This window comes from Falco rusticolus, chromosome 8 (genome assembly GCF_015220075.1).
Source record: "Falco rusticolus isolate bFalRus1 chromosome 8, bFalRus1.pri, whole genome shotgun sequence".
Taxonomy (NCBI): domain Eukaryota; kingdom Metazoa; phylum Chordata; class Aves; order Falconiformes; family Falconidae; genus Falco; species Falco rusticolus.
In genome coordinates this window covers 65212891-65234206 of record NC_051194.1, presented here as the reverse complement: position 1 = coordinate 65234206, position 21316 = coordinate 65212891, and the positions used below count along the sequence as shown (strand labels likewise).

At 36.5% G+C, this 21316-nt stretch overlaps 1 protein-coding gene across 9 annotated transcripts in view; it reads left to right on the top strand.

Annotated features, from left to right (window-relative positions):
* LOC119152531 (protein FAM126B-like) overlaps positions 1–21316 on the top strand; it is a 73702-nt gene that overhangs the window by 4276 nt on the left and 48110 nt on the right. For all 9 annotated transcript variants that reach the window (XR_005105800.1, XM_037397947.1, XM_037397943.1 and 6 more), the window contains 3 exons: positions 17010–17111; positions 19261–19339; positions 20399–20500. Coding sequence is in view for 8 of the 9 variants with exons in the window: in XM_037397947.1 (XP_037253844.1) it covers positions 19289–19339; positions 20399–20500 (153 nt within the window). In the remaining variant the exon portion in view is untranslated. The remainder of the gene's footprint in view (positions 1–17009; positions 17112–19260; positions 19340–20398; positions 20501–21316) is intronic.

Below are 21316 nucleotides of genomic sequence, written 5' to 3'. Positions count from 1 at the left end.
AGATGGAGACTTTGCAACCTCACTGAGTAATTGTTCTAATGTTCAAACGCCCTCATGCTGAACAAGTTTTTTCTTACATTTAAATGGAATTTCTTACATTTCACTATGTGTCCAGATGGGTGCAAAGTTTTTTTTAAGAGTAAGAAAGTATTCTGAGTTCATGTTTGTTTAACTAAGTGTAGCTAAACCAGCAAGCTGGTTGAATTTTTCTCTCTGCGCCTTGGCTTGGATAATTCATGGTTCTAATAACAAAACAAATAATACAACTTTTTTTTAAGAAAAAGCTTTAGCCACAGGACAGATGTATAGCATGACTTGGTCTCCTTTTTTGTATTTTGTACTCGGACTGCAGTTTCTAAACTAGAAATATAAGGTCAAGAGGTAGAGGGGCACTTCTGATGAAATAAAATATAGTTATCTAGTAAAACCCTACTGTAAAACAAAATTCTGTATTGCCAGCAATACCACAGAGAGGAGAACATGTAAGCCTTGATCAGGAGCTTGGTAAAATAGTATAGAGTTTGCAAACTGTTCCAACACATACTGCAGGCTGTCAATCATAGTAAAAGTTTTGTATTGCAAGGGAAACTGCTGTGTGGCCATTAGTCATTCTTGTGTTAGTGTTAGGTTTTTTGTCAAATATAATGAATTTGGGCACAGACTCTTTTATATTCTGCTTTCGGTAGAGCCAAAGAAGATAGAGGTGGTGTGCTACAGATGTTTAATGTGTGACATTTATTTTCATTTATAGTGTTTTAAGAATAATACATTATGTGGTCATGGAACATATAACATATTTGTCTAACAAACTGTGTTGCTACTTTTAAACTATAATCTGTGTCTTTTCATTTAATGCCAGTGTAGCGTAATTTGGATCTCATGTACCCTGATGAAGGACTAGGCTGAACTCCACAGCAACATTACTCTGTCACTGTGAGATACCCTTTTCCTCTGAGATCCTGTGTTTCCCATGCTATGGATTCTATTTGAAAATGTTCATGGGAATAAAAATGACTTATGGTTATCTACTTCAGCAGGTATTTTATTCATAATCACAATTCAGATGATTTGTAAAAGACAGACCTATCATTGTCAAGTGACCTTTTTGGTCTTGATTGTTTTCTGTTCTTCTGCAGACAGTCCAGCTTGCCCCTGCTGCCCGCTGTCTATGTCAGATCTGCCACTTTCACCTCCTAGTGTGGTTCTGTAGAGCAATACGGATTTTATGGTTCAAAATTCTTAACTTCTTTTTGTGTGAAAATAGAGAGCCAGAGACATTTGGAAGGAGATCCCACTAGGGTAGTGACACAAAATGTCAAGTGAATAATTATTGCAAAGTGGTAACTATTTGTTTATTTTTCTCTCAATACTGAATACCATTACTTTGAAAATGCCAAGTTCCCTGGCTGCATAATACTGTTCAGCACAGGATCTGATGGTGATAGTTGGAGCATTCAAACCTGTTTAAAACACTATTTCAGGAATTCCTGCTTTCTGCATAATCTGCATTATTTTTCTACAGGACAGATTAATTAATGACATCTCATTTTATATTGTATAAATTATACACATGTTAGACTAGCAGTGAATTTTGCAATCCAGAAATAAGTCGTCTGTGTTCTTGTGTGTAATCTCCATAATTTAGCCAATCTTGCTATGTTTTTGTTTTACTTACTGTGATTCTTCAGAAAACTGATCAGGTTAGATCTTCCATATTAGTGTCTGCGTTTGTATATGGTTAATGGATTCTTTAAATAGTTATACGTTACTGTTCCTGTGAATATTTAAGTTAAATGTATGACGTGGACATTTGTGCAGGCTACATGACTGCAGTTTGCTGAATCATGCAGGGCAATGTTGATACTTCTGGGATTTTTTTCCATTTCTATTCTCTATGTTTAGTAGTTTGAGCTTTAAAATGTAATCATATTTAGGGTCTTCCCTCTTCTGTCTTTCCTGGACCCATTTTCGGTGGGGGAATTATTCTACATCTATCTGGAAAGATAGTGAGAAAGTTTAAAAGAATGATCTGATTTTTAACGATTATTTAGCTGAGAAGCTATTGGGTTGAAAGATAATGAGGTGAAATATGTGTAAAATCTGTATGGGTTTTTTTCCTTCATGGCTTCATTTATTTCCTTTTTATTCGCATAGGTTGGTTATTGTTTGAGTTGGAGGTTTTGATATCCCGTTACCACAATTATCTTTCTCCTGCTTTGAACTAATTTTCTGTGGATTGCAACACCTTATCAGCTTGTCTTCTCTTGCAGCCAGAACTTTCTCACTTGAAGGCTTCTTTCTGCATAATTTAGGTAATGGTGTTCTTATCGTTATCTGTTCTTTGTTTCCCAAGGTTGACTCCCTTGATTAGAAGTCTGTTAATTCATCAGTTCTGATGACTGGAGAGGGTGGGTCAGCTTGACCTAAACTTTGTGTATGTACTTGTTTAACGTATAGTTAAACACTAAATCAGAGTTTGGTAATTTGGGAGTTTAGGCAGCAAAGTCAGTGCTAAGATTTATATTCTGCAGAATTCGGGATAAAGTCTGAATTTCCAGGCTTCTGTTATAACCATGTTGCTTTGCTAAAATATGTATGTGTACTTCAAGTAGACAGAACTAATGTGTTTGTAGTTGAACCCAGTCTTGACAGTACAAGTCTGTCTTTGTACAACAGTGATAGTATAAGAGTAAAAGAGGGTGTTAATATTTTTTTCAAGTCTTATATTTTAGTAACAGCAGTGAGATAGATCGTTGGTTAAAGTCCATTTACTGTAGTGAAATTCCACAAGAATGGAGGAGTTTAAGTTATAATAATGTGCCCTTGTACATAGAAATTTAAGGCATGCTGACAAAGACTTTATCCTAGTAAAAGCTCATGTTTCTCTGTGTGTGACGGTGGAGAACTTTCCATTGCTTTTTTCTTTTTTCTCTTAAAGATGGTCGGTTGAGCCAGAACAGCATAGAGATGTGAGCTAAATACGGGCACAGAGGAGAGTGAAGGGGGTTTGGATGTGGAATGGAAAAATGACTAGCTCCTTATGTGCATGGATTTTAAATATTTTTTTTTAGCTGCTTGTTTCCTCTTCTTACCATAGAGCAGGCCTTAGACAAAATTGCTGAGGTTCCAGAGCTGCTTCTAGATTGTTAATTATGCGTCCCCTCTATTTGATAATTATGTAACTGACAAGCCACCATACCTGATAGTCTGTCTTCAACGTTGCACCTGTGCAATAGTTTCAAATAGTAACATCCTTAAGTTTCTGGAAGTTATTAAACCGTATTTGTGGCAATTTCTTGGGAAGATCACAGAACAAAGTGGTGTTTTAGTCGGACTTCACCTGAGCCATTCTAGTAGCTTACTTCACATAAGCAACTTGCAGCATGATTCTTGCCATGTCAGAGTAGCAAGAGCTTAATGAAACATCTCTTAAACAGTTCAGTGTTACCTATGGAAGTACAGAGATGGGAATCCTGAGCTGGAGGCTAAGTTGAATATAAGTAGGAAAGGAATACCTAAAATAGCGAACTCATTTAAGCTAAGCATTCATAAGCTCTATTTCTGTGCTCTTTATTTTCATAGACATTCTGTGACAGCAGTCCTTCCTTTAAATCATAACTGTCACATGCATTTCATGATTCTCTAGTGAACAGGATGGCTAGTAGCAGGCTACTACCTCTTCTGTTTGCTTACATCTGTGCACCTGCCAAGGCTTGTTTCATGTGCTGTGACTTTTCAACTTTGCCTTCACCCAGGTTACTGTAAATGCCAGGTGAGTTTGGGAAGCCTCTCATTATCTGGGGAATAAAAGAACTTCCTAGCTTTCTTTTTTTTTGTTTGGGAGAGAAGGAGAGAACAAGATTTTCTTTCTCCTCACCATAATCAGCGTTAGAACTTGAGACAGCAAATAAAAATTTTTAAATAATTTGCGCTGAATATTTGCCTGGTCCATCCAGCCAATTGCTGGAATGTGAACAGTCTAGGCGCAGCTTATTGTTGACAAGTCTCCAAGGGACCAATTGCAGAAATAACTGAGATGCCCTTTTGCTTGTGCAGGTGCTGAGTGGTCTTGGGATATGCATTGTAGTTCTTTTAAGATTTATAGTAGTCCTAGTGAGAATAACTGACCATCACAGAATGTGCACGTTTTCTGCATCAGTGGTGAAAATACGTATGCAGTCATTCTTTGTACATACAGAAATGAAACTTTAGTAGATTGTTACAGTCACTTCAACCATGGAAAAATGTTTTTGAAGCATCTGGGTGTTTAAATCATTCAAATGGCAGATGCATTATACACACATACCTTGTGTTCTATCAAGCACTGCACTAAACTTTGTGAGAGAGTACATGCTTTGCTTTTTTCATCTTTATAGGTTAATTCCTTTCAGTTAGCTAGAAGTCTACTATGGTTTCTAGCACTTAATTTTTACAGTTTACGTTGCAAAACTGAAAAAAAAGGGCTAATTGCCCTTTTTAACTGAAATTAAAATGTTAGCGTTTCATGTCCATTTTTTAGCTTGGCAAGTTAGCCCAAACTTAATTCCCAAACTGGAATTTTTAGGAAAATGGTTGAAGATGCTCTAATAAATTCCATAATAATGTTTATAAATTAACTTTGTTCATGACTTTACTCTTTTTTCCCCTAGCTACTTAAATATTTAAATTGCATAAAACTCATGATGTTAAGGCAGAAAAATAAATGCGCAAGAGTGGTATTGCACATTTGTTGTGCACAGTCTTAATTGGATTAAGGACTGCAGACTGAGTTAGGGGTTAGCAGCCAATACTGATTGGCATTGATGTTGCTGAAATTGTGTAATCAAGTATTGTGCTGATTGTCACAGGGTGTTTTGTGTGTTGTTCCCCCCACCCCCTTTATTTAGCAATGTATAATTAACCAAATGTTCAAAGGTTGTTTTTTATTTCCTTTGTGCCCTTTTTCTCAGACTTGCAGGTATTGGTCCATGCTAAAGGAGAACACTGGGCTCATAAGACAAGTAAGAGGAAGTTCAAGGAAACTGAAGTAAAGAGTGGGCTGCCTCTAATTTCATCTAATAAATGCAGAAAGCTTTAAAATGATCTGTTGGTCAGTGGGGGTGTGGGAGTTTTGTTGGGGTTTTTTGCCAGCTGCTAGGAGAGAGCTTCTTCAGCACTGCTGCTTGTCATTTTACTGAAACACTTTGTAGGAACATTACCACATTTGGGTGGTGGAGATGTGCATGGGTATGATGGTCATCTGCTTTTCTCTACTGATGATACTTCTGTGACTGTAACTCACCAGAGACTGTATTTGATAAATTATTTTGTTAATAAATTTTTGGTCTTGTGAGAGAGGAGGAAACAGATCTTAAATTAACACTATCATGCTGATGAGGGTACCTTAATCACCATTAAAAGAGTTTTCAGCTTTATCAAGTTTTGAGGTATTTCAAATTCATATGCCAATGCGTAGCTTTTGATAGAGTATTTTTCCTGCATATACTGACTTTGTGCAGAATTCCAGTAGCAGTTACTTTATTGCTATTTCTATGAACTATTGGGGCATTTTGCCATTCTGCTTTAGTAATGTGTGTTGACTTTGAATAGATTGTGATAATTATCTCTTTGTGAATGCAGACTTTATAGCTTTCTGAAATGCATAATGTTGCTATAAGTAAATTCTGCATGTTTAAGCATATGCATCACATCTATGGAAAAAGGTTTTTATTAGCATTTACTTTTTATTGCAGGAGAATGAAGTTACAAAATTTTTGTTTTAGTTATTAAAATAAAACAGAACTGACTAGGAAACAAATTTGTTAAAATCTGGTTACAAAAGTCTTTTCAGTGTGCCAATTGGATAGCTGGCAGATAAGGCAAAAAGCATGAGGATTTCCCCTCGAGTATGAAACTCCTGCTGCTCACTGATAAGAAACAATTATTGCATAAGCATCTTAACTTGCAAATCTGCACATAATTGCAAGTACCAGGGTGTTAGGTCTGGATTTGTGTTTTGTTCAGAAAAGTTTTCTCGTGTACAGAAGTAGTCACATGTGGACATGTGGATTGGTTTTGGTTTGCTGGTGTTTTGTTGTTGTGGTGGTTTTGGGGTTTGTTTTGTTTTGGCTTTATACCTGATCAGCCCTACTTTTTGAGAAGTTACTCAGTGCTCTCTCTGTAGGTCCGCTGTCTGCATTCCAATAACCTCCATATTTCTAAACCTTCTAAGTTGCTCTTGAAGGATCGCACGTGTTTTGTGAAGCATGCTGTATGAAAGGCATTAGATAAATATATTCCTTACATCAAAAATGTGTAATCTAACAATTTCAGGTGCCTGGTGCTTGAACTTTGGTAAATGCTGCTGATTCCTATCAGCACAATTACATAGGGAGAGTGATGCTTTTAACAGGCTGTTTAATTGAACTCAGGTTTTGATTAAAAATTTTTGATAATGTGTTTGAAGAGAATGAACTGAACTTGCTGTATTGCCAATATAAGGAAAAAGTATAAGATCATAACTGTTACTTAGATGGGCAGTGTGACTTACCTGTAAAAGAGTAAGGAAGCCATTTATATTTAGTATAATTCATGTGGATCTATTTCAGTTTGACATAATATATAGTATTTGCTGAAGAAGATGAATATTGCAAAAAGCATTAATGTAAGGCTTTGACATATTTGCATATAAGGCTATCTCTGAACTTTTTCCAAAGGTAAATTTACTTGGGAGACTTGAGGGAAGGAAAAACGCCGTTCTACCAACTGATTTTGAAGTTTGTTTTTATAGCAGGAAAACTATTTAGTATTACAAATGAAACCTCAGAGTTTCTCTGTTTACGATGAGATTATGGCTGAAGTCCTTGGTGAGAATTTCTGCAGTTGTTTTGTTGAGTGTAAGAAAGTATGTAAGAAAATCTAGAACATTGTAAAATTGACCATGTATAAATAATTCCGTTCCTCCCTCCACACCAAACAAACTGGAGGAAGGGTACCCATGAAGCTATCTGCATGGATTTTTTCAGTACTGCCTGCTAATTCTGTAATTCTTCGTAGTTGTGAAAGACTCCTGCTTTCTGAAGGTACATTAGGGCAGTATTTGATAAAAACCTTCGAATTTTGTTCAGGCTATTAGTATAAAATATGCATGAAAAAAGTAGTATGCGTTTTAACATCTTGCTCTTGTTTCTGTGTTGTTGGGGAGGGGATACAGGGCTGTGCATTTCAGTTGCTATACCTACGGAACGCTGTTCTTGTTTTTGTTGTTGTTTGTGGGTGAGTGGGTTTACTGAGCTGTAGCTTAGATAACTGAAAATGATTGTGGAAGGTCTTGTCTAACAGGGTGCATAAAAGATATGGTGCATTTAAGTTACTTGTGCTAGGTTTGCGTTATATTCCTAAAGAGATAGTGTGCAAAGTTTAGCCCCAGAAAAAGACTTTAAATTTCAGGTAAAAAAAAGCCCCACCACCATCCCTGCAAGAAACATTCCCCCATATGTTAGTAAATTAGTGCTCCTCACTACTTAAAATTGCATGAAAAATTCACCACTTTACACTAAAATATTAACTAGTTATTCCTTAAAACTGGACAGTCCCTATTCTGTTTTAAAATTGGTTTAATAGCAGAATAAGGACTGTGTAAACTATATGCACCGTGTTTAACTATTCAACAGTAAAAGGTTAATTATTAAACTCATATCAAGACAAAAGGGGAACCTGGGGTGGTAGTTACAGTAGTTTACTAATGTTCTAATTCTCATAGTTATTTCACAGGGAAGTAACATATACTTCCATGTGATAGGCCACAGAATGCCAGTTATATGGTAAGGTGAATTTCAGAATTTCATGAGAGCTTCTAAAAAGGTGATTAAAAAGGGTTGTGCTTTCTTTAGATGCACTGTTTCTTTGCTGGTTTTCTGCAGAGGAGATGGTCCAACAAAGGCCATGTAACTTCTTGCTCTGGAGGAATCCTAGTGAAGTTAGTAGGATTGGTTATGAGCATAGGTTTTTATAGCATAGTTACCTTAATCAATTGGGTCAACTATGGATAGCTGATGTTAAGGTAGCTCTTAGTGAACTGTGTTGTACAGAATTATGGTGGTCAAGATCATGTGTTATTTCTTACGTGTAGAAATTTTGACTTGCATGGTCTGTCTAATCTCAATATAAAATAACAGTGTTTTCTTCTCATTTGCTGAGATTGTTCATTGCAGTTCTTAAAATCCCTTTCTAACTTTCAGAAAGCAAGTGTGAGATTGAAAATGATTGATACTGAAATAATGCTGTGATGCACAACATGGAATAAGGCAAGTTGTTTCCCATAAAGTGACAGGCAGAAGTAGTAAAGGCAGCTATAGTACGAGCAGTTTTGACTCTGTAAGTTGAAGCAGATCTTGTTTCTGGATTCCTGATGCTACTTTGCTTTACCTGTGAATAGCAAGTAGCCTCTGTGTGTGGCTTGAGTCCTTTTCATGTTTTGTGTGCAGGGCTTGATTGCCCCCTGTACTACACTAGATCAAGCAGAACAGATGTGTTCTGAAGTTGTGCCATCTTGATGAGTAGTGGTGAGATCAGTGATGATTCCTGTAACTGTATTTATTGTTCAATTTGCTTTTTTAAGTCTAGGAACTTGCATTGGAAAAGCAAGACCAGAATATCAATCAGAATTAACTTTATCCTTGAAAACCATACATCTTAAATGTGAATGATGCATCTGAGTCACACATACGAAATCTATGGCATCTTGCAATAAAGGAATATATCCTAATGCTCATAATTATTTTTTTTAAAATTTTAACACTGGCATTTTGTAAGTTTACAGTGGAACTTTGTATTCTTCTGTAACATTTTAAAAAAATCAGCAATATGACACAATTTTAGCTGAAATTGAAGTACATTGAGATAAATTTGAAAATTCTACGCATGTAAGAGTTTGTGGATGTTTAAGTAAGTGTATGGAGGGGGGGCAGGAATCTGTCACCTCAGTTTCATTAACTTAGACTTTACTTTCCGGAGATGAAGGCTTTACTGTCTGGAAGTTGGAAAAATTAGAATGATGATTTCATTACTTCAGCAGAAGATCCTTTAGGTTACAGCTCTTTGGCAGTATTTAGGGTAGAAGAAAGGAAGTTTGGAAATTTAGGTTACATAATTAATTAATTAACCTTTTGTGTGAATTACAGTTGTAGGAGACAGTGCAATGAGAAATACGTAATACTGGTGTTCTATCAGTCTGGATTTGATAGAGGACTTAATTTTTTTAATGGCTTTTTTCATAATATAACAGACATTTATTTCTATCAAGTGACGATTTTAGAGCTTGAAAATGAGAAGCTGCTTAGAATCTACAGTTTGTATTTCTAGAACTGTTCCCATATGCATTTCTTTCCTTTGCAGGTAAGGTAGCGATCTTTCTCAGTAGAACATAGGCAGTTGTGTTCTATAGTGTGTGCTTGAGGGTCTTTTGGTAGTGTGGTGGTTTTTTTTTTTGATGGTTTGTTTGGTAGGTTTGGTTTTCTTCTCACACAAATTCTGTTTCAAGATTACTCCTTGCTGCTCATTTTTAGTACTTAGCACTGAGTGTCCCTTAGTTGTGATTTTGCAAGTGTTAGTTTCCTGTTAGATTTGTTTTGGTTTGGTTTTGTTTTATGCTCCATTTTTTACTATGCATTTTCTAGCTTTAATTAAGTCTTTCTAGATTTAATTTACTTCACAAACGAAAACTGTGAACCAAGGAGTTTGGGAGAGGTAGGGTTACATGGAAAGTACTTTGCATGGAAATGTTTTTGTAAGTAAAGAAATGAGTTGCAGACAAACTAGCATAGGAAGAGTTCCTGCATATGAACTGATGCAAAAGGAGGACAAGACTATTGTTTACACTAGAGTGGGTTATCACACAGGATCCTGACAAGAGAATGTTTTAGGTTTAGTGTAGGATGACTACATGAAGTTGTTTATAAGGAGACTGGTGCTGAGAGACTAAGGTAACGTTTCTATGGCTAGTCTCTGTGTGTGTGTGTGTGTGTATATATATATTTTTAAGTGTGGTGAGTCTTTAGAATAGAAAAAATAACATGTGTTTTGCTGTATTTAGGGCTGCATGATAATTTCTCTATTGTTTCCCAAATCCTGTAAGTAAAGTAGAGGAGTACTTTTTTCCTATACAGAAGATAAATGTCTCCTTCCACATTCTTGATCATCTTAACTCTTCTGTTTCATTCATTGCATGAACTGCTAACAGGAGAATTTAGCTACAAGTGTACAATTGTGGTTTATTCTAGTTCTTAGACACTGTGAGGCAAACAGGACTTAAATTTTTCTCTAGTCACCTGACTTCTATAGCTCTCTACAACTTCTCTGTGCAATACAATGAAAACATCAGCTGTAAAATATTTTTCAAAACTTTAGTGTCTATTTTCAGTGTTGTATTTTCATTCACACTGCCCTAATTGTTTGTCTTCAGCAATTTTGTATCTGCAAAGCACAGTTTCACTGTAGTAATTGCAGAAAGAATGCTTGTCAGCTGACCTTTCTGATGCTTGAAAAGGCACAGAAGATAATTTAAGGCTTAAAATGACTTAGAGGAGGCTTTTTGGAGCAGATGTGCTATGTCTTTTACCTTTTTTTGACAGCAACTGAAATGGATGTGACCTTTTCGATAAGGAACGAGCTCACTGTGCACATATGGTATAATGAAAATTTACGAGAGTTTTGTCAATCATGTTTGACTTCACCGTGGTAAGGCTTTCTCCCATCATTTTCACATAACTAACTTTGTTGCTGGTATCTAAAAAAAAAAAGGGTTTTTTTAGACTGGTTATTACTAGTGAGCCAGAGTGGGCAGGGAAGAAGTATGTTACCCAAGTTGTTCTGCATGACTAAAGTTTGTCTAATAAGGCTGGCAACCTAAATCCCACATATAGAATATGTCAGCATTTATGTTTTAATGTTGGAATGCATGTCTGGCTGCTTAAGCTTGCAATTAAATTACCCAAGAACTGGAATTGGAAGAAGGCTCTGCTTGAGCTGATGATGTAAATTAATCACTGTCCAGACAGTGTTTTGTTTCTTTCTGTCTGTCAGTTTTGTACCTTGTAGAAGTTTCTGTTTCTCTGTACTGTGGAGCTGTGCAGCCAAGAGCGTTCTGGCAAAATACTTGTACCTGTTTCTAACGCCCAGTTGCAGTTGTAGTTCTGATTTTTTGAGGACAGCGGTTTTCTAATTCATTTTTTATGTCCTTACCAAAATGGGAGCTTATGTAAGTGTTCATTAAATATGACTGTGATAGAATAATATGTTTCTGTAGATGGATAGAAGGGAATCACAGTGGAGTTTGTGATATGTTTATTATAAGAAACATGTATTGTAATACATGTACTTTTAAATAAGTACAAGAAGTCATCTACCAAAATTGAACATTCCCAAGGCAGGTCTTATTTTTCTCTTGGGATTAGATTAGCTGAAGAGTCAATCCTTTTTCCACTGTAGAAATCAGAACATACCATGGGTGTTTAATATGGTCTAGCATGTCGTTTGACAGTAGCTGGATGAAGCTGTATATACTGAGCAGTTAAGGAGGGAGAGGGTAATGAGGCACTGGCACAGGCTGCCCAGAGCAGCTGTGGGTGCCCCGTCCCTTGGGAGCACCCTGCTCCAGTGGAAGGTCTCCCTGCCCAGGGCAGGGGGGGTTGGAAGGGACCTTTGAACCCAAACCATCCTATGATTCTATGAGTTTTCAGAGTTTTACATTTCACTGTTTTGATAGTATATTACTGTAGTAAGTTTTATTTCAGACTGGTATTTTCAAAGACAATGATACAGAGAATGGTGAATTATATGAATGATATCTTTAAAATGGGAATCTATTTCTAGGTAGTGAATAAAAGGATTGTCATTTGAATGTAAGGTCATGGTATTTCAGTCTGTTTGTAACTTCCGTTACATATACATGTAAAAAGTATAGGTTTATACGTATTTTATAACTAGTTGAATCATAGAATGGTTTGGGTTGGAAGGAACCTTAAAGACCACCTAGTCCCACCCCCTGCCCTGGGCAGGGAGACCTTCTGCTAGAGCAGGGTGCTCCCAGCCCCGTCCAGCCTGGCCTTGAACCCTCCCAGGGACGGGGCACCCACAGCTGCTCTGGCCAGCCTGTGCCAGTGCCTTGCCACCCTCACCGTGAAGAATTTCTTCCTTATATCTAACCTGAATCTGCCTTCTCTCAGCTTAAAGCCATTATCCTATCACTACATGCCACAATCCCCCCCAAACTGTCATTCTAAGTGCATTTGGAAAGTCAGAGTTGTGAAGTGCTGTCTCATATTAGCATGAGCTAGGAGAGTGTTTTTGCTTAGTAAAATTCTGTTTAGATCTCAACTGTAATTGGCAGGTACACAATGCAAGACTGTGACTTCCTTTGAGGACAGAGTATTGTAGCATTAATTTTAAGCATAAAGATTCCAGGTCTAATGATTTAACAGCCTTATATCTCATTTTGCCACTTTATGCCAAATGAGTATGTTTAGGAGAATTTTTAAAATTATTTTTATTTTAAATGCTTTTTTGGGGAAGCTTTTGAGTAATTGATTTTTATATTTGATTTTAATGTTGAGTGACTGTGGTCCCAACTGTAACTTCTCTGTTCTGTCTGTTAGTGGGAATTTAAACTTCCTTGCTTGTTTGGTATTTAAGGAATCCTAACAATCAGTCCATGTGTAACAATATTTTTAGTATATTTAAATATTGCTGTTGCTAATAACTAGATTTCAGTTTAACTGTTACAGTCCCTATAGATTATAAGAATGTTTGAGCCATAATAGAAAAAAAAAATCTAGTCTTTTTACAGTAAACATGAGAAATCACTTATATTCTCTGTATTTTATTTGCTTTGGGAGAGAAGTGAACACTCTGGAAATGAAATTCAGTGCTCTTAGTTCAGGCCACTTCAGTAAGTATGCACAGGATTTAATGCAGTTGAACCAGTTGATTTTAGAGATACACCCACATGGTGCTTGATTTATTGTTTTTGCTTCTCCCCAAAGGTACAGCAAACCAGGGAAATGAACATAAGCACAAGGTGTGCTTTACAGACCAGACGCTCATGCGAAAATCCCAGAATACAGTCTGTGTGCCAGGCTGAGACAGTCATGCAGCTCTTGTGCTTGTGTTCCTCTTCGACAGACGCGGCAGGGTGTGTTGGGAGGAGCCTGGCTGGTGGGATGCAGGACAGGGCAGCGCTCCCTGCTCTGACAGGAGGCTTGGAGCATGGGCATGGTGGGCAGGCACAGCCACCAGGCACCGGGCCAAGATGCTCGCTGTGCTTTTGTTAAGTGTTCGTGTAGGGTGTCAGTGCTGAGTTAGTGTACCATGACGTGACTATGTTGCCTGTTTGTATGAGTCCTTAAAAATGTTGTTAATATCCAGGCAGATAATTTGAAAGGGAGAGGTGATTTGCCCTAAAACGAAGCTAGTAGAGTAATCCTAGCTGGATTACCCTAGGTGTGGGCTCCCTCTGTATTGATACAGCAGAGCTATGTGTCTACATCTCTTTTAAGCCACGTGAGCAAATCAAGCTTTAACATCTGAAAAAGCCTTCTGGGAAAAATGCAAACATAGCATTGGAGAAATGAATATTTTGTGTTTATATTTTTCTGTAAATGTGGTGCAAGACTGACATGTAGATAAGGTCCTTTTCCTCCTGGGATATAGTTCATATTATTGGTCTTTAATGTACACCCTGTTTTAATGTACACCCTGTCAAAAATGTGCTGAAAGCATCAGAATAACTAGCTGTATTTATATAAACAATCACACAAAGCTGCACTTGGAATTTTCATTGAGTGAAAATGGATAGATTGTACAGTAGAGATGGCCCAAAGAGATCTGTTATGTAAAGCTCACTTCCCCTCACTCTTTTAACAAATACACAACAAGCACTGTATGTTGTTCTCTTCTTCAGGGATGAAAAAGTACAGGATTCCTGTGTAGGTGCCCCGCATTCTAATCCTTTGCATACTCTGGAGATAATCACATGCAGCCTCAACAAAAAAATCTTGTGTTTGTTCAAAGTAGAACTGTTAAACTCTTACTGTACCATATGTAAGAAAACACTGTGCAATGGAGTTTTTCTTGTGTTGTTCTTAAAGGGCGTAGTATAAGCTCCGTGCTTCAGCAGTTGTTCTCAAGGTAGCTACTTTCCTAGGCAGCAGGTATGGCTTTGGTTCTGAAGCTGACTTATACTGGAAAACATCCCCAGACAGGGCTTGCTTGAACATCAGAGCATGGCACAAACATCGGGAGAGAAGTACATGGCATACTGGAGGGGAAGGTCCCTTTTTCTTTTTCATGGTAGCTAGCCACTAGATGGGCTTAACTATAATATTAGCCTGCACCCAAATTTTGACACAAGCACAGGTTCAGTTGTTAGCTTTATGTGAGTTGACTTGTTAGACAAACTGCTTTATGTGGACTTTCTCTAACATGCAATAGCCTTCTGTAAGACAACTTAATTTCTTAGGTGGGTTAGGTGTTAGGCCATTATGACACTTGAAATTTTTGACTTACCATTGTAGGAACATTGGCATCTGTATAGCATTCACAGTAAGACACTTGAATCATTCTTGTGATTCCTGGTGGTTTTGTAATTTCTTTAGATACGCCAGGCTAAATCCTGACTCAGGAGAATTGCTAATTTTTCAATTCAGTGATTTCACTTATTTGTCATATTCTTCTCTTTCTCCAGACTACTATGTTTTTACTGGCCTGATGCATGTGTTTCTTGATAGCCTCATGATTTTCCTTATCTCTGCGACAGTTAGCTTGCTTAGTGTTCTCCTTGCAGTCTTGCTCTGAATTGTAGTGCTATAGGGCAAAGAATGCTTGTTGTTACTTAAAATATACAGTAGTATTTGGTGCTTTGCTCAGTGTGGCTTTATCGAATATGTTTTGCTTTCCTGTTGGAGCTGTGCTGTAGTTTCATACACATTGATGTTCACTGGAGTGTAAAGAGAAGGGGGATTTGTGTTTTGCATGGGGTTTTTTGTTGTTCTTTTTTTGGGGTTTTGTTAGCTTGTTTTTAAGCGTAATCTTAATTCCCCCTTCCAAGGTTTCTCCAAGGAACTAGTCAACTTCATACAGAGTTGATGTAATCTCAAATTGATATAATTGCTAGAGGAGAGCAGCCACTTGCCTCCAGTTTTTAACAGGATCATCTGAGCTGAAGTAATCATTTGGGGGAGAGGAGAATTTTTGGCCATGAGTTACAGCTGATGTTTGCTCAGATATCTACTACTTTCTGTGTGTAAAACTGTTTGAACCCCTATGCCCCATTTGTGATGCTGTGTAAATTGTTTTTCAAAAAATTACCCTCTACTTAAATTTAGTTCTAGAAGACCTGAGATTTGGTTTGTAAGCAAACTGACAAACGAATGAAAAAATTTGAACTGTTACAGTCAGATTCTCCAACCAGGTCTCTGCACATCTGCTTGTGTTTGGTTTTTTTGTGTGGAAAACCGTACAGAAATAGAAATGCCCTTGTCTGGTTTGCTGCTATATAACTGTGATTCATGCTTTGGGGCTAAAATAACTCTAGTTCCTATGCAGAAAAAAAAAAAAAGTCTAACTTAATGCAGCTCTGGAAAGGTCCACCTTCTGAACGTCCAGGATCTGTATCTTTGGTTTTAACGCTAGAGATAGCAGGTTAGGTACAACTGAACATCTAGGTAGCAAGCATAATAACATAGAGCTAGATGGGATCACATGATGTTTCTAGAGACTAGTGTATATCAGGTATCATGCCTGGACGTAAAGGGTGTTCCTAGCGTGTTGTAAAACTTGGGAAGCTTCTAGAAGTCCTGAATCAGCTCTTATGATCTGATACTATGTCTTGAAGATGCGTGCCTGATGATTATGAGGAACAACTGATAATAAGTTAAATACATATGTATATTTATCTTTCAAGTCTCCTGTGCATGTTTAAAAATCTGTACATAATCAGCTACAGTGTGCCTGTAGGGTAGAATTTGTTTATTTTTTCAAACCCCTCATAAATACTGTCGGGGAAAGAAGAGGAGGATTTGAATTCCATTCATTCGGAAGTGTATTTAAGGTTTCTGCAAGGAATTGGCTTTTTTTTTTTTTTTTTTTTTTTTTTTTAAAGAGTTGATTTTAGGAAATTTGTAAGGGACATGGGTTTGTGTATATCATCTCACGATAAAAGCATTCACTTGCAATTTAGCCTGAAAAGGATGGTACCTACTGTTAGTCTATCTCTAGTTAGTGCAGAGGAGGTGGAAAAAAAAAAAAAGAGGGGGCACCTTTCAGTAATTCAGTAATTTGGAAGAGGAATTAATTTAATAAGCAGTATGGAATGGAAAACACCCATTGTTCATATACTTCAATTTCCTATTAGAGTGCTCTAGATACTGAAATCCTCTAATTTAGCTAGAGTGGTCTCATTTGCGTGTTGTTTACCTCATGCTCAGCATGAAGGGATCCTGCAGTCAAAGGTGAACTTCAGTGTAATACATAATTTTTGCAATGACATTGAAATTTTGGCTCTATAAGGAACATGTATTAAGAGCAATGATAGTAAGGAAGAGTCTTGAGTATATTCTGTTTAAGAGGTATGTGTTCTTCAAAGTCAGGGTATTGATTCAGCTCACATTTTTATAAAAATACTACTCTTTCATCTTACATCTTTCTTGCACTGTTGTTCATTAATAAATAGTGCTTCAGTTTTCCTTTCTACGGTGCTTGTAGTACTATGCACCATTAATAAGTAAGGTTTTTCCACATAGGTGACAAAGCCGCCTTTTTGGATGAAGGCAATTTCTCCCTTCTCCCCACTGCAAAACTGTTGAGCTTTTTTTTTTTTTTTTTTTTTTTAATGGCAAATTGCTTTGATACAGAAGGACCCACCCAGCTTTAGTGGATTTGATAAACTTCATTTTGTAAGGTCAGAATATATTACTGTTTGCTTTACTGTATTCCTCTTTATTTTGTGATCATCGGAATTTCTTTTCACTTTTCAGAAAACAGGGCAGTACTTGAAGGCTTGACAAATGCATCCCAGATTGAAAAACTGCTGCATTCCTCCTCCTCTTCCTCCTCTAGAAAACTGACTTTTTGAAGAGGTAAAGTTGAATGTTGCACTTTCTGTAGAAAATACTTTTTTTCAAGGCAAAGTGAACTAAATCGCAGCTTCTTCTGTTGCATGTCCTGTGGTGTTTTAAATTAACTTGTATCCAGTCTAATTCTGGTGACTGATAGCTGTTTCCCTATCTATTGAAAAGTATGGTTTTGGAAATCTTTGTTTACTAGGGTCTATTGAGTTGTGTTGTATTATTTTATAGAATTATTTGTCAGCGCTTTTTCTGAAGTAAGTCACCGAAGTGTTTGTTGAATTTAAATTAATCTAATGTTATTTCTGATTCTGATACCTATTAGGGTATTTAAACACACTTTATAAATCTGAGACAGTTCCTTACCCACAGGAGTTTATATTCTTTGAATGACTTGCTGCCAACAGCCATGTGAAAAGCTGTATGTAGCCCTTTTCATATGAAATTGCTAACATTGAACTTACAGCTTCCCAGCACAATTTTTGTATCTTATTTCACTTCATTTTCTGTTTAACAAATACTGATGTGTTCTTAAATACCAGTGTTCTGAGACCAGAGTAGGTGATCCCAGTCATGTAGCCTGGCTATTTAAAAGCCATTAATCATAGCACTTTCATGATGTAACTTGTATATCAAACTTCTAATTTTTGGTTGAGTCTAAACAATTTTCAAAACGCATCTGAAAGAAAATTGTGGAAATTAAATAATTCAGTTCATGTTTACCTGCCTTTATCTTACAAATTTTACAACAAATTCTGAAAATAGTAGCATTTAATGTGTTTTTGACATTACTTGTATGAAGTTGGTGAGCATAAGTGTTTGTAGGATTAAAGATGATTGTAGCAGTCTTCATCTTATTGTCATCTGGCTGTGGAAATGTTTCTCTTCCCCCACCGCCCCATCCCTTCCCAGGCTAAAAGAACTTCAGAAAAACTCAACTGTTATGAAGGACAAAAAAACCAAGGGGGGGGGGGGGGAAGCTTTGAATCTGATGGCTATTTGTAGGTTTTAGGGAAAATGCGGTAAAGATACATGACAGTACGTGGCAGCTTTGTTGCATATAATTGTTATATAGCAATATCAACTTCTTAAAAAAAAAAGTGACCAAAGTATCTCTTAAAATACAATGTCCCTTCACAGATTTTCTGTTTCTTGTTTCTGTTCAGGCAGCTTTTAACCTTCCAGTCCTGTAAAAAATAAACTTTTGTTGAAACCTTAGCTTTAAGAATCACTGTCTTCATATATCTAGTATGGCTTCAAACAGCTCTTATATTTTACTGTCTCCTCAATGTATCCCTTTCCAAGTCACTATTCTTAGGTCTTAGCCTCTAGTATTAGGCTACAGTTTCATTTCACTTCATCAAACTAAAATTTTCTGGGATCTTAATGACTTCCAGGTATTGCCAACCTGTACTGAGATCATGCAGAAAGACAAAATGACCCTTTACTGCTTTAGACCTATTTAAACATCAAGCAAAAGTATCTAGTGATGCCTTGTGTTTATAACATTTTTGCTGTTCCCTTAAGAATTAATTTTATGAGAATTCAAAAGATGTTAGAATATGAATAACAAGTTGTCCTTGCATGTTTGTTTGGTGGTTTTTTTGTTTTGTTTCTGAGAATTCCAACATACTTCTAGAAGAGCTAAATTTTGCCGTTGGAATGAGACACCTCAAAATTCTTTAACAACAAGGTTTAAGGAGTAAAGTTCTGCTATTAGAATTTCTAATAACTTAGGTGCTACGAAGCTGCTTGACTCCAAGCTGTATCTAGAACTGTCATTACAATCTCTCACATGGTTTGCTCCATGATGCTCTTTACTTTGTTCCATTTGTCTTTTCTTTGTACTATATTTGGTAAGGGAGCAAGAATGAGATGATATGTTTCTCTTTAATAATATACATTTTGGCCTGAAGCACTGAATCATCCTTTTTCCTCCTCTATTAATGTGCAGTACTTTCCACTGCAAGTCTGAGAGAACAGTTTAAACATTGTTAGGAAATAGAACCAGTTGTCCAAAATGCAACTTTTCCTTTTGTTTGATTACATATTTCCAATAGAATTATATAGTAACAGCTGTTCATTGGCATAGGATTTTACAAAACTTAAGTTTTGCTGCTAGAACTCTTATTTAATTTCTTTTATTCTGTCTCTTATAAAGGTAAGAGAGAAGCAAAGGAAGTAAGAAAATGTTGGGATCAGAACGAGGTGTTGTGGAAGAATGGCTGTCAGAATTCAAGGTCAGCTAAGAAGACAAATGATAGCTATACCATTGGCTTTACGCCACAGACCATTGATTATTATTTTTTTTTTTAATATCCAATAATCAACGCTTTAAGTATCTATTACCTGATCTCTCAAATTCTTCTAATGCATAAAGCATGCAAAGGTCTCAGCAAAAGAGCCAGCTGGTACATAATATGCAATGCATGGTTTTAATAGTTTATTGTTTATTATTATAGAGCAGAACACTGCTATAGCAACGTGTTTTTTTAAAGTGTATATTTCTATGTAGATCAAGCTGTTAGAATTTAACTGATAGCTGGATAATGCTGCCCCAATTTCTGATGGGGCAAGTTTATTATTTTTAAATTTGGAGTTGAAAAAATATTAAAGAAAAATATTTGGCTCTGTTTTTATCCAGACCATAGAGGGGTAAAAATTAATTGTTTTATCTTGAAGAATCCAGAGTAATTTTAAGCTGTTTTGCCTTTGATAATTAACAATGAGTAAAATACAGGATAATGCATAAACAAGAAAACTGGATTTCATGACTGATGAAACAATTCTGTTACTTAAATTAAGAATTAGTAATTCCTCGTGTAATTGGTGATACACAGTAAGCCATTATGAGCTATTGTTGGACATTTCTTGAGGAGCCAAGGATACAAAATCCCCAAATGTGGTTGCTTGATGGGACTTGAGTCTGTCCATGCTCATTCTAGATTATTCATACCTCTTAAATAATTCCAGTTGATTTGATAAAGACTTTGAAAAATGCCTATTAAATAGAATATCAAGAAAGAGAGTCCTCATGTCAGGCTGGAGGAAGTGATTTTATGAAAGATAAATCTGAAACTGCTTTTTGATTTAACCCTGAAAGTGTCCCCAAATGCTATTCATTTGGAGAAGAACTTGTACTTAATGAATAGATTTTGAGTCTGAAAACTTACTAAACTTCAAGAATTTTTCTTGCTGTTGAGATGAAACTGAATCCTTTTGTGGAGATCTTTAATACTTGGAAGCATTGATTTATCAGGGTAATGCTTTTTTTGCCTTTTTTCCCCCTTTTTCTTTAGGCATTACCTGAAACGCAAATTTCCAGCTATGCAGCTACATTGCACCGAAAAAAAACACTGGTACCAGCTCTTTATAAGATCATTCAAGACCCAAATAATGAGGTAGGAGACTTTAAAAAAGATTTTTGTTCATATTCTTCTATCTTCTACCTCTACAACTACAGCTAGCATAATTGAGAAGTGGAGAGAGAGAGGAAGGGTCTTTGATTCTTCTTTCTAATGTAGTCTAACATGGTATCACCTCTTTTTACTCTCCTGTTTTTTGACAGTTACTTTAATGCCTTTCTGATAAAACACAACACTGTCTGCTCCCAAAAATACAGTTTATGCTGTCTGCTAGATTTTACTTGCCACAGCTGACTGTTACACTGGATTTGGCATGTTTTAAACCACCTTTAGGTCATCACAGAGGCAAAGTAGGCCTTACAGTGAAACTCAGTAGATCAATGTGCTTCTTACCTGGTAGCTTATTACAGTGGAAGATGGAGTCAGTTTATTAAACCCTCTTAAATTAACCACATCTTCTTTTGCTTATAGTAGTATCATGTTTCTGTAATTCGGTTTACACTGCTGTAAACAAGAGCAGGACTGGGGCCTCAAAATATAATTATATGCAATGAAAACTTAGCTTACTCTTGTACATAATTAATTTTGTAAATGACGTTAAACTGAGCTTTCTATTCTGTTGGCTTCTGCAATGAGCATTTCTGGGAAAGTGTGTGAAATACAACTTCTGCATACTATTCACTGCTGTGTAAACTACTTTAGATAAAATGCTTCAAAATACTTGATTTCTTATCTGTGATCTCTTGTGTATTTATAAATTAAATGGCAACTGTATGGCAAGTAAGTTCTTAATTTTCCTAAGTACTGCTTTTGGAAGCTGAATGCTTGATTGAGCTTAAAGGAGATTGCATA